Source organism: Balearica regulorum, chromosome 7 (genome assembly GCF_011004875.1).
Source record: "Balearica regulorum gibbericeps isolate bBalReg1 chromosome 7, bBalReg1.pri, whole genome shotgun sequence".
NCBI lineage: Eukaryota > Metazoa > Chordata > Aves > Gruiformes > Gruidae > Balearica > Balearica regulorum.
In genome coordinates this window covers 14,657,425-14,670,593 of record NC_046190.1, presented here as the reverse complement: position 1 = coordinate 14,670,593, position 13,169 = coordinate 14,657,425, and the positions used below count along the sequence as shown (strand labels likewise).

The following is a 13,169-nucleotide window of genomic DNA, read 5'->3' as shown; positions in this document are numbered from 1 at the left end:
TGTTCCAGATATAAACTTAAGCTCAGAAAAGACCAGCAAACTTCAGAAAGCTCTGACCAGGCTGTATGAGTAACAGTTCCCCCAGCAAAGTCTTACATGATGAGAAAGCTAACCTGACAAGAGGTACACAATTGGTTAAAATGGCTAACTGCACTGTTCCTGAAGAAAGAGGTAAGCATCTTTGGGCAATTGGATGTCCATTTGACACCACTGTTTCTGAACAAGGTGTGGTTTTTAGGTTTATAAGAAAAGTAGCAGAGGTTAACATCAAAATACTTCCTAATTTGCAGGGATACCATCACTTCAAATTACATGCATTTGTACACGTGTGCTTACCTATTACATGTGCTGTCTATTCACATCTCTGTGGGTGTTTCCCATGGTCAGTGTGCCTGTGCCTCATGTGCAAGACTGGATTTTATCTGAACAGTAGCATTTTGCAGAGTGGCACTTGTGAGAGTGCAAAAGGGGCAAAAGGCCGTGACCTTTCTTGGGTCTTGCTTGTGGTGATGTGGAGCAATTTGATTGATCCTGGACCCTCTTCTCTTGCTCCAGACTTCTGTCTTAGGTATATCTTGGTGATGAAATGCCACGTAACCACCCTTATCTTCAGTGGGTTCTGGTTTTTGTGGTTGGTGCTTTCTAAATGCATTGGCAGGCTGAGAGAGATTAAGTCCTGCTTGATTTGCAGGGGGGGCTTGTTTCTGTCATAGTTGGGCCCTGCAATGATAGTGCTGCATCCCAGATAATTTCTTCCTGTATGTAAGTATCCTTCTCTTTGAGGACTTACAAGTTAAGACAATCTGCTGTATAATTGCCCGTTACCTTAGACCCTGATGAAAAAACCCCTCTCCTAGGACCCCAGAGTGTCATTTAGAGCAGCATTATCCCATGAAATCTAGAGGCAATAGAAGACTAAGGAAGAAGAAAACCTTAAAAACAATGCTAGTCACCCCAGCACTAGTGCTGTTAGCTTTGGCAAATCCTGTCTCAACAATAAAGCCAGCTGCCATTTTGGCATCAAGACAGACAGACTTGGCATCAGCCCCTCTGGCACCAAAAAAATGCTTCGTGGGAGCTGGCACCAACACTGAAACAAGGGTAACGCCCAAGGGAAATGCCAAGCAGACATGAGATGAGCACTAAAAATAGTGAGTTGCTGTCATTTGGAGAGAAAACAAATAGCACTTCTAAGAGTAGGGCATCTAAGATCTCCATCAAGGTTGTGCTGGTAAGCAGCTTTGGAACAATGCTGTCTCCTATGATGATGATGTGACCAAAGGACACACGCAGGCTGTATTTTTGGTACCCACATGGTGCAAGACTCTAAAACTAGAACAGAAGACATTTACTGTCTTGATTCCACGTTTGGGGAATCTCGTTACTGTCTGCAGGCTCTGCCTTCTTCCCTGTCTGGAGCAGATCGTCTCCTCTTGAGCTGTTACCAAAGGTCCTGTTTGCATACACAGGCTTAGGAAAACAAGAACTATAGTGCCAAAAAGCAAGGAGGCAGGCTAGTGTCCCTGCACCACCCCGGACACACTAGCCTTCCTGGAGACAGTCTCATCAAATGTTTAACAGCTGAACTGCCCCCTCTCTCCTCCTTCTCCCCCTCCCAGCAGGCTCAGAGAAAGCCGAGTAGGCTTTCCAGTGACTTCATTACCCACTCCAGACTAAAACTGAAGCCTTACATCGGTGCCCAAAACCTGGGAATGCTAAAGGGAGAGAATCGACCTTGTCTCCACTGAAGCAGTTAGTGACCTCTGAATAAGACAGTTTCAACTCTTTAGTCCCCCTTTGCCTCAGTGGCAAAGGACTTCAAAGCTTTTTAAGACCTCTGGGCTTGAATGGCAAGCCTGGGTATTGAAACAGTGGTCATAGAAAATAGATGATGCAAATAATCTTTGGCATTAGAATTACATTGGCTTGGCCACAACTCCACTGCTGTGAAAAAAAGCATGCCAGACCTGTGGCTATCATTTTCTCCTCTTTGGGGAAAAAGCAGTGGGAAACAATGTCACTGAGGGTTGGAAATTTCAAGCTACACTTAGCAAAAACTATTTTGGTCTCAGAGAGGGAGCCTGGACTTCTCATTGCCACCACTCTCCCATCACCTAAACAGCAGAGTGGGTAGGAGTGTCTGGAACAGCCTGAACGTGGCCTCTTTTCTCCCCTCTGTCGGATGGATGTTGGAGAGGACTCCTCTTGCGTATCTCCTCCACATCCATCTCTTGTCCTCTCCCTGCCCTTTCTTGAGTGCCCTTCTTGTGATAGCTTAATACTGAAAGCAGCTTCAGTTGAGGGATCATTTGCTGTACAAAATTGCAAAGGAAAGTGCTTTACTGTTGGTATTTCTTTACCCACATATGAAAAGCGAAGAGGAGGACAGGCTCCCACTGAAATACCAGGTGACAGAGTGGGTAGTGGCTTCCTCTGTATTGCCCCCTCCTTTGGTTCAGTACTCATGCATGGCTTTCAGGTGGAAGATGTGGCACATATTTGCACTTGTGTGTTTGGCTGACAATTGCTGTTCAGGATTCAGTTGGAATCAAGATTCAATTGGTATCAAGCATGAGCTGTTGGCATTGGGGCTCTCTGCAACACTGAATACATTTTGAAGTGTGCAGTCTCTTCCTCTCTGGTTAACTAGTTATTCAGAGACAAAGACTAGTGACAGCAGTTGAGGTTGAAAAGCACTGTCCCTATTTGCTTATCTTGATTTAGTAAGCTGCAGAAGTTTCTTGTACTTCTACACCACTGAGTTGACAGAAGCAGTGACAGGCTGCAGGGAAGAGGGATCTGCCCCAGGACAGATTATAACTGCTCCAAGCCTTTGTGCTTCATTGCACATCAAAATTGATTGATCCAGCAGACTGGTTGCAGCACTGGCTCACAAACCAGTTCCAGCATGTATGGTGTCTTTTCCTGCAGTTATTCTTTGCTCTCTCTAAACAATGACTAAGTTGCTTTGGCCTGACAAACATTAAATGCAAGTGACTCCAGTGTCCTTGCTTTGTAGCTGAACTGCATGCAAATTGGGGGACCCACTTTACCACACTCCTAAATAATACAGTAGTACTAGACACAATGGGTCTAAAAGGTTTGGTTTGGACCATGTGTCCCCTAACCAATAAAGTAGATACTCTAGGTCCTGTAGGTCCTGGGAAATTATCAGACTGACCTGTTCCTGTTTGTCTTCTGGAATTAGTCAATGACGTTCTTTGTAGGCAGCGCCAATGCTATATGTTACATGAACCCAAGGCACCTGCTCCTCATATTGGAAAGTCATCATGTTCCTGTAATGGTGCTGTTAGGGTGGGAAAATGGCCCTTCACTCTTCCGGAATTGACAACAAGCAGGCAGATTTTGCAGGCAGGTGGCTAGCCAGAAATGGTTTCTAGGCAGAACTAGTATTGCATCACTGTTTGAGTGTTGGTGATCTCCCAATGTCTCATGCTGTTTTTGCTAGCAAACAAGCCCCTTTAGAATATTTGCTGTCAAGGCAGAGCTTGGTTGTTCCTGGATGTTGTCTTATTCTGGAGAAACAGAGATCTGCTTTTATGCCTTTCTGTATGTTTCTTTCCCTTTTTTTCTTTATTCCCAGAGTCATCTCCAGGATGGGGAAAGATAAAGTCACCCTCATTCAGGTTGCTTCTTTCACACTTTGTTTTGAGTGCCTGACAGACCTGTGTAGTCTCAGTTCTAGCACCCAAGGCTGTGGGCTGACTAATGAAAATGGATAGCTGATGCTCCAGGGATGCTCCTGTTACTAACATGAAAATAACAGAGTGCACAAATGGAATAGTCATTAGATAAAATTGTTCCAACTTTATGGTCAACCTGTATATATATAGCTGCAGAACCATGGTATTAAGGTTTAATTGAGGGGATATTACACACCACCCATATCTACTGTTCAAAAACCTCTCCCTGCCTAGGACTTTAATAATGGAGCAACTGAGAGTTGCCTTGTGCTCCAAGCCTGACAGATTTAAGCTGCGCAACTTCAGGTTTTGTTCCAATCGTGTTGTCATAACTGGATCATCTGAAGGTCAAGATGTCTCCTCAGGGGATATCAAAATGGATATTGTATCTTGCTGGGTTACTAAACCTGCTTGCAAGCATCTCCCATCAAACATGGAAAGTGACTCTAAAATGGCCCAAACGACTTCCGTCATCTATTTCAGTTGCATGCTAATATCTGAGGTCACAAGGCACAGTCTCTGTTGGGCTTGTGAAGGTGCCAAGGAGCATCCTTTGCTTGACATCAGTTTGGGGCAGATGGCATGTTCAGGAGAGCAGTACTACAGACTGATAAAGCCTAGAGGTCTTTATTCCCTCTTTTTCAAAAGAAACTTGGTCACCATTATCCTGTAGTGGGATCCACACTGACATGCCAAAAAAGGATGGGTGGTGGCTGCCTAAACAAGCAAATTTTCAAAATAATGTAGATCCCATAATCTGTCCTGACATTAGCTCTGACTTTCAGAGCCCTCAAGAGATTCATCTACAGAGAAACTGTAAAAGCTGTATTTGCTCTGTTCGCTATATCCCAATAGATACAGTCTTGTGTCATTGATGGGTGGCCTTTGCAGATGTTAAACCCCGGGTTCGTATAAAGGAAGTGAAAGCCATGCTGAGCCTGCCTTAGAGCTGCTCTTGCTTTCATTAAAATAATTATTATTTCAGCTCTCGTTGCCCCCAAGCAGAGTGCAATAGAAAATTAGAAAGGTTTTGGAAATGGGCAATGAGCAGCTGAAGGCTTTGGGAAAAGATTTTTACATTAAGAGGATGGGGAAGATTGATATGTTCTATAAGAAGATAGCTAACAGGTACAGAGTAATGAATGGGTGAGAAGATGGATGGGGACTTCTGTTCCCACCTGCTAATAATATGAAAGTCAGATTAGAAGGTGGTGAATTCACTCCTGATGAAAGGAACTATTTGTTCACAACCATTGTCTATGAAACTCGTTACCGCAAGACAAAGTATTGGAGCAAGTACTTATGAACTTAAAAAAAAAAAAACAAACCGAGGAGGGGGGTAAAATCATACTAGTTGGAATATCCAAAGCAATTGCAAAGATTAGGAGAACCTAGGTGTTTTGAAAAGGCTCTAAGTGTATTGATTAGGGGATTATAAGGGTAAGAGCTAACTCGTCCAGCTTTTTTTTTTTTTTTTTTTTTTCCCCCTTCTCCAGGGCTTTGTCCATAGTCACCTATAGCAGAGTTTGTGGAGCGTGTTACTGGCCACTGCCCCTCAGAGACTGCAAGAGTGGCTGCTGCAGTTGAATGTGGTAATGCGTGCTTGCAAACCACCTTTTTGTGTCAGTCTTTCCAGGATTGTTAAATTCACACATAAATTAGGATGCTTTTGCTTTTTCGCTAAGTAACTGCCTTTGATAGTCCTTCACAACTTGTCTTAGATCTGGAATGACGCTTTGCCTTTTGAGTACGTGCTGGGGGAGAGGCGGGTGGTTAAAGTTAGATTCCTTCTGACAGTAGGGATTTAGAAATTGCTGCATTGGCTCAGCCCTGGGATCTGCCTAGTCCAGGGCTCTGGATAGCAACAGCCAAAATCGGATATTTCAAAGGACAGTGTGAGGCCACAGACCAGATTACTAAAACAGAAAGCTGCCCTTTTATATCGCTGATGTTTGTCCATAGAATTGGAAAAGCAAAGGTTGAGTTTGTTTGAGCCAAGAGCGCAAAAGCTGGAAAATCCCGCTGCCTGGCTGATGCTAGTTAACGCTGACGTTTCGTATCCTCCAGGAAGTTACTTATGTGCCTGTTTTCCCTTGGGAAAAACAAGAGATGTGCTGACCTTAAACGGCAAGTTTATATGGAAGCTTTAAGTTGGTGTAAAAATAAGTAATATTTGTGTATAGTCTTACAGCCTAATTGTGTAGAGGACACCCACAGTGGGGTTCTCATTTGGGAAACAACCCTGGGCTGGGAGGAGGCAGCAGCAGTGGTCACTGAGGGGGTTTGGCATGTGGAAAATGGGTGTCTTTTTCTGACACTGCTGCAAGCTATCTGGCTGTCCAGGGGGGATTCTGTTCTGGGTTGGTTTTTTTTCTTTCCTTTTTTTAAAATCTCTTTTTTTCTGCTGTTGCAAATTAGCATTTGTAAGAATTATATGTGGTTTTTCTCTCTCTCTTCTGAAGTCCTGAAATTATTGTTAAAACTGCTGCTAAAAAAGGGATTCAGTGAACTCTCTATGGATAAAAAGTATATTCCTTCCCTCGTCAACATATTTTAATGTGTTGAGCTCCAAAAGCCAAAGAGGCCAAAAGCTAGGGGAGTTGCCCCTCTGTCAAATATCCATGGAGCTGCTGCTGGGGCATGTGGGAGTGGCGGTGGTGTCCCAGTCCCCCCCGACAGACAAGGACAGCTGCTGATTAAAGAGAAGCCCAAAAAAAAGAGGTTGCTGAACTTTCAAAGTGGAGGTAGGAAAGGGAGTTAAATTTAGATTACCTTCTGCAGTGTCATCTCCTACACTGCTGTGGAACTTGCTGTACTCCTTACTTGGGAGAGGACAAACAAGACATGCCATCCTGGGCACCAGATGATAAATTTGTTTATAAGGCTTAATTGCCCCTTGGCATGAAAATGTAAAATGAGCTCAAGTAGAATGAGAAACCTTCCATTGGGACTAGTCGTGTTTTCCTTGGGGAGAGATGGATTAAAATGTCTTCCCATCACCTGTCTGATCCTGGAGAGGCCCAACCCTGGTCCTACTGAAATCAGAGGAATTGTCACCATTTCTATGGTAGGATGGCTGTTATCTGGAGGGGGCTGAGTGTTGAACAGTGCCGTAAGAGTTGCTCAGAAAAAACAGACCTGCGGTGGTAGGCAGAAGGTGGGATGGGAGTGCTTTGGATCTGTGAAGGCTTTACCCAGGTCCCTGGGGTCTGGGCGTACTCAGAGAAAGCACGGTGGGTGCCCCTAGGGCTCCAGCGCTGTTCAGCAAGCAGCGTCAAACTTGGCTTTCTCCTCAAAAACAGATTAAATGTCTATTTTTGCTTAGCGAGATTTAATCATCACTGAGGAGCCGTCGGCTCTTGCCAACATTTTTAATCGATTCCACTCGTAGCATCCGTTTAGCAGGGAGGAGAGTGCTTCTGCTTCCTCCATGGCTCCCTGCCAGGGTCCTGCACAGGCAGCGCTGCCCGACAGCTGCTGTTAACCAGCAGCTCTCTTAAGGTTCAGGGGGTTTTTTTGTTTGTTTGTTTTTGGGTTTGGTTGGGGTTTTGTTTTTGGTTTTTTTTTGTTGTGTTTTTTTTTTTTTTTTTAGAACTGCCCGACCTGATGTCATTTCCCTCTTGCAAACACTCCGGCTGGGCTGTGTCTGAGATATGTCACGGGGAGTGGGAGGGGAAGGAGGAGGGGGAGCCAGCGAGTGCGTGCAAGTGTCCCAGGACCCTGTTTACGCAGCATTCCCAGCCGAGGAAGCCCTGGTTTAAATAGGATCGGAGGAGCGGGCTGCCCACAGCAGATAAGGAGATGGTCACTGTGGGACTTTAAATTCCTACCTTCCCATGCGCTGGTGCAGAGGATGAGCCTGCAGAATGCCTTTCCTCCTGGGTCTCAGACAGGTAACTAGCTTTGGTGCAGTGGGAGCTGCTTGCTCAGGTGGAGGATGTGACTGACTTGCTTTTATTTTTATTCACCCCCCAACCCCAGGAGATTATTTCTGACTTTCCCAAAACGAAACCGTACAAACAGCGCTTCCCCACCCGTGGTGTTTGATCGTGGAGCACGGTAGTGCGAGACGCTTTTTATTAGCAAGGAAGGAGTAAAACTGTGAGCCGGGGAAAGAAGCTCTCTTGTTGTGGCAGGGTGCCTCTTTGTGTCATGGTCCCGTGTAGTTTTTATTTGGTTGGGGTTTAGGGTACTTTCCACAGTTCTTAATAAGGAATTGTGTTTACATTGCTTAAAAAACATGCCAAACTTGGAACCGTTTTCTTGTGCAGACAGTATTTTGAGCATTAAACTGTTGTGGTTTTGGTTTTTGTTTTTTTTTTTTTTTAAAGACATTTATATATATCTCATCTCTGACAAAGGTCACCAAACGGAAAATGGCGATGTGCTGTGACCCCCAGCTTGGTGACTTTTTAATTGTTCTGGGAGAGTTTAAGCTTGAACAAGAAACTTGGGATAATTTAATAGCTGGTAATGTCGAGTGGAATGAGAAACGGTAGCAACTGCCCAGCTGCTCCCCGCTGAAGGAGGTGCCAACTATGTGTTCCTAGGCTCGGGGAGAGCAAACCCTTTTTTTGGTCTGGGAGGCACGTCTGTAGGGGAATCTAACTGTACACTCTTCCCAGCACTGCTGGGATCTGTAATCCACAATAAGTAGATATTCCATGATATCAGAGTGCCGCTTGCAGTTTCTAATTCAGAATTCAAAATTCAAGATTGGACCATAGCATGTTTAACCTACCTACTTTCAGTTGTTTAGAAAGGAAGGCGAAAGGACTTACAGTACACTGCTGAGTAAACAGTGCTGTGTCTCTTCCCTTATCAGTTCAGTTTTTGGTGACATGCAGCTCCCACCCCCCCTCCCTCCCACCCTGCTGAACTGAAAACAGTTTTACATAAGAAACTACCTCTAGCACAATAACCTTCTGTAAGTGGATGCAATAGCTATAATAATAGTTCACTTGTTAGCGCTCGGCAAAGAGACTTTCCCTGAAAACCTCAGAACTGAACCTAAGAGGGAAATTTGGGCGTGAAGGCTGAATGGCTTTAGGTAACTCTCAACTTGCAGTGAGATATAGCTGGCTTAAATGTTGAGATTGCTCAAATTGCTTACATGTTGAGTCTCATGGGAGTGTTTTTATCTAATGTTCCTATTTCTGAATTAATCTTTTTGTTTTAGGTGTTGGGGACAATTGAGTTGCTGTGTAAGGTGTAAAACCAGAAGTTAAGTGTAATTTGGCTTTATTTGCTTAAACTGCAACCATCTGGCTATCTTATGGGCTGGCTGGTAATTTTTCTTTGCTTTTAACTTTTGGCATTGATACAGAGGCATTTACAGGAAGCAGAAAAAAAGGTGTTGCCTCAAGAACACAAGAGCAAAGCTCTTGACTATTTTTATCCACTGATGAAGGATATAGTGGGAAAGAGCTGCTCGTGGAGCTGCTTGAACTTTTCTTACTTTTAATCATCTTGAGTTTTAATAATTTTTAGACTTACAATCTAAATATTTGTGATTGTGTCCTGCATGCAGATAGTATTCAGCAATTTCTTCCTCCACTTCTAAAAAAGCAGAAAAAAAGGGTTGTTAGTGAACAGTGCTATTTAATTAAAAGTGTGGGAGGAATTCAGGAACATCTTGTCACGCATCCGCTTCTATTGTCTCTTGTGTTTGCATTCGGACTGTAAACACTTGGTTGTCTGGGGTGTCCTTTCTTGTTGTTCCCACTCAGCACAAGGGGTGCTGATCCTGGGCTGCACCTCGCAGGCACATGGGTGAGGTGCCAAGTGGGGTGCCCTCCCGTGAGCTGCCTGACGAGGGGGAAATGGTCACGGTGAGAGTCTTGGCTCCCCGGGACAGGCATCCCTTGCTTGCTGCTGCACCACACAGAAGAGCTGGTTCTCCTGGATCTGTCTGCCTTCACTGCTTCTTTGGGACCCAGTGGTGTTGCAGCATGGCAGATGGACTGCTAAACACGTGGTAAAAATAGGGTGTTTGGTTTTGGTTTTTTGTTGTTGTTGTTGCAGTGGGGATGATGTTTAAATACCTAAAAAGCTAGGTCAGCTCTGTCTGACATCAGTGCAATGTGGATGTTTAAAGCTCCCGTCCCAGGAAACGTGATGGTAGAGGATCTCAGCTTTCAGTTTTAAGTGAGCATTTCTTCTTAGGGTTGCAGGTGAAAGCTTGGACAGGTTCATGTAGTTCACTGCATAAATGTAAAAGGGGAAAAAAAAAAAAAAAAGGTTAAAATGTTGGATTCCTAAACATTTCAGTTTTAGTTTTAACTGCTGGTGGTTTTCAGTGTTGTCAACTGGTTGGTGGTTTAAAACAACAAAATGCAAGACAGCCTCCTCAAAGCTGTAATTTCCTAGAAGCATCTATCTTTAATATGAAAGGGCTGGGACTACAGCTGGGAAGCTTCTAGCAAGGCGTGAAGGAAATAAACACTTTCACGTGGCGCTTAAAATGTGAATGTGCAGTTCTTGGAGTCTGAAAGTGAAACTTGTGATAAACAAAAATGAAACCAGCTCTTACTGAAATATACCAAAGGGTCCACGATCTGTGAAAGGACAGTGTTCCTTTAAAGGTTGTTAGAATATTTCTCCCAAGATAAATGGATACAACAAAACATTTGTTGCTCAGATAAAGGTTAATAAAACCTCAGAGGTTCTGCATCTGCTAGGGGTGAAGATGGGTCTGCTGTGGCTGTGATTAATCATGGTGATTTAAATATAATTCTCCTGATGCTGGCATTAGTGAAGCAATAAATGTGGATGAGAATTCCCATTTTGGAGGTCTTTATTGTGCCTGGGACAGCTCACAGGCATCATTCCTCCCCCACTTCTTATACTTTAAGTATTTGGATGTTTGCACTTAACACTTTTTTTTTTTTCCACATTCGGCAAAACGGCATTTGTGGTGGGTTTCTTATGAAGAAATGTCCAGACTTGATTTATTTCCTGGCCTCAGTTGTCTGTTGTAAGGCAGGCTTAAAGGAATTTATCCCCTGTCGTGCTGGCAAGGGCTGGCATCCGATGTTCCAGTAACTCGCAGCAATCGAAGCTGGTTTCATCTTTACCAATCTTACGTGCTTTTGTTAAATTGAATCCAACAAAGACATGGAATTTGCTTAGATGGTGGATTTTTGCTTTTACATTCCAAAGGATTAGCAAGTGTAGTGTTTACAAAGATGGGAGAAGGACCAGAGGCTTCAGGGTCAGTGTCAGTCCTGAGGTGCCCCTGTGGTTCTACCTGTCCTTGCTGTGATCCCACCTGCTGTGCTTCTCTGAAAGGATCTAGTGTTTCTGTATTTAAGATGAACTTTAGTTAGGAACTGGGAGGCAGCTGGCAAACCAGGAATTGCAATAAACCCTATGACAAGATTTGGCATTTCAGCCTACTATTTTCAGTTACAATTTTAACCTACTACCACTTGAGTCTCGTCTCTGACAGCGATGCTCATCTTCTTTGGTAGCTTTGTGTTTGCATTCTCATGAGCTATTGCTGATGGGCTTGGCTAACCAACACTAGTGATAGTCTGGTATGTGAGTTTGAGTAAAAGCCAAGTGGTAAATCATAAATAGTGGGTATCAAACAGTTTTTCCTGTTGGTTGTTTCTAACGTATTTAAGATATTGACAATCACTTCTGTTCTGTTGCTCTGGGTTCTTAAATAATTTATATTGTTCAAATACTGATTGAGTTACTCAAAACATATTTTAAATACATTTTTCTGAAGATTGTGTCACTTAAATCCACTCTGCTTTGTTGTTATAGGTGCAGCTGAGTACTGAAAGCAAGGGATTGCTGCCTACGAATAATGAGATTAGTGAAATAACTAGGTCAGGATTTATTCTTTTTTTTTTTTTTTTTAAATTATTAAATAGATGCTTATTACCAAAGTCGCCTGTGAGAGCCGTGAAACCAGAAGGTCTGGAGCAGTCACAGGTTGAGCCCGAGTCCTGTTAAAACCAGTAGCATCTTGCCCTCCGGTGGATACCAGCTCAGTAGTCTCCCTTCAGCCTGCTGCTGGGCTTTTCACTGTGTCCCACTGTTTGTATGCCTGTTATTCAGTTCCTTACTCACCCCTGTCATTCCCTTATTAATCCCCATCTCTTCCAGTTCAAATAGTAACTTGCTATGTAGTACCTTGACAAATGCTGTACTAAAGTTTGGAGAGAATACGAAATTAGAGTAGGTCTAAAAAAATGACTATCCTAGAAGAGAGGAATGGCATATAACCTGCTGCCAGCAAATGCAAGTCACATTTCAAAGTGTTTTCCAGGGTGTCTGGGTATTACCAAGGTTAGGATGAATACTCTGGCAGGCTGAATGACACATAGAGGCCGTATAAATGCAAGGTGCTCATATTTAGGGTAATGGAGGCCAGATTTTTGTGGAAAGAGGAGACAGAGCAAAAAGCTAAAATGGTTATTAGATCTCTGTGATATCAGCCACTGCTGGTTTTGGTTACCTGGTTAATGCCAGCTGAGGAGTCATCTTTTGTAGGTGGTTCACTGCCAACTATGCACTTTTGAGCGTGGGCTGTGGTGTTTGTTGCTGCAGTTGCACATATTAATTTTCAGCTTGGAGAATAGCCACACTGGTCTGGAATTTCCTCATCTTCATCTTTCTCCTTTTTTGACATAGCAACAGTGTTCCCACGTTAACTGCTGACTTTTCAGACTAGAAAAGTGTGAAGTGCCTTGATCCTTTTATTGTAATGATACTCCACTGTCAATCAGTTCTCATTTCCCTCCATTTCCTGCATTAGCTTCAGACACAATAAATCCTAACAGATTTACAGGCATTAAACCCAACCATTTAGTACTGAAAACCTTTACAAAAGTAGGATAAGGAGGTCTGACTCCATCCTTTCTTGCAGCAAGGGGCAGTTCAGGCAACCTACAGACCTCCATGAATGCCTCCTGTCTTGATCATGCCCCAGATTTTGACCTTTAATTTGTCACGTAGAGCTCCAGCAAAGATCCAATACTAAACTGGAAGGTGGAGAAAATAATTGGCTTTTTTCCCTGGTGCTGACGTTAATGTTTGCTGTAGATTCAGATATGACAACATATGGCACTGCCTTGAGTTCTCTTATACCTACCACTGCTGGGTATTTTAAGGATTATTTGTAAAAGCACTTGACAGTGCTACTGACAGAGTTGCCAGCATGGTTGTGGGTTTATCACAAATGCTAAATGTCAACAAGAAAATAATTTAAAAAAATAAAAATCTTATTTTTATTCAAACAAAGTTGCTTTATAAAGCAAATGACAAGTGAAAACTAATCCAGAACACCACATCTAAAATATGAAGAGACTCTCCAAATGCACCAAGATGAGGTCTTCCCAACTCAACTGGTTTCATGAGAAAGAGCCTGCACCAGGTTTAACAAATGGCCTCTGTTGGATTGGATGGGAAGAGAACACAGACTGCAGGACTGCAGAGCCTTCTCCTGAAAGC

At 43.4% G+C, this 13,169-nt stretch overlaps 1 protein-coding gene across 3 annotated transcripts in view; it reads left to right on the top strand.

Moving 5' to 3' along the window:
- The window catches only part of WBP1L (WW domain binding protein 1 like), a 64,528-nt gene that overhangs the window by 29,419 nt on the left and 21,940 nt on the right, over positions 1 to 13,169 (top strand). The window contains exon 1 of one of the 3 annotated variants that reach the window (XM_075758022.1): positions 7,413 to 7,597. The exons of 1 other annotated variant lie outside the window; for it this stretch is intronic. In XM_075758022.1, the coding sequence (XP_075614137.1) occupies positions 7,558 to 7,597 (40 nt within the window). In that variant the 5' untranslated portion in view covers positions 7,413 to 7,557. Of the gene's footprint in view, positions 1 to 7,412; positions 7,598 to 13,169 lie in introns of those variants that run through there. One more of the 3 variants, XM_010312756.2, reaches the window with a different exon arrangement.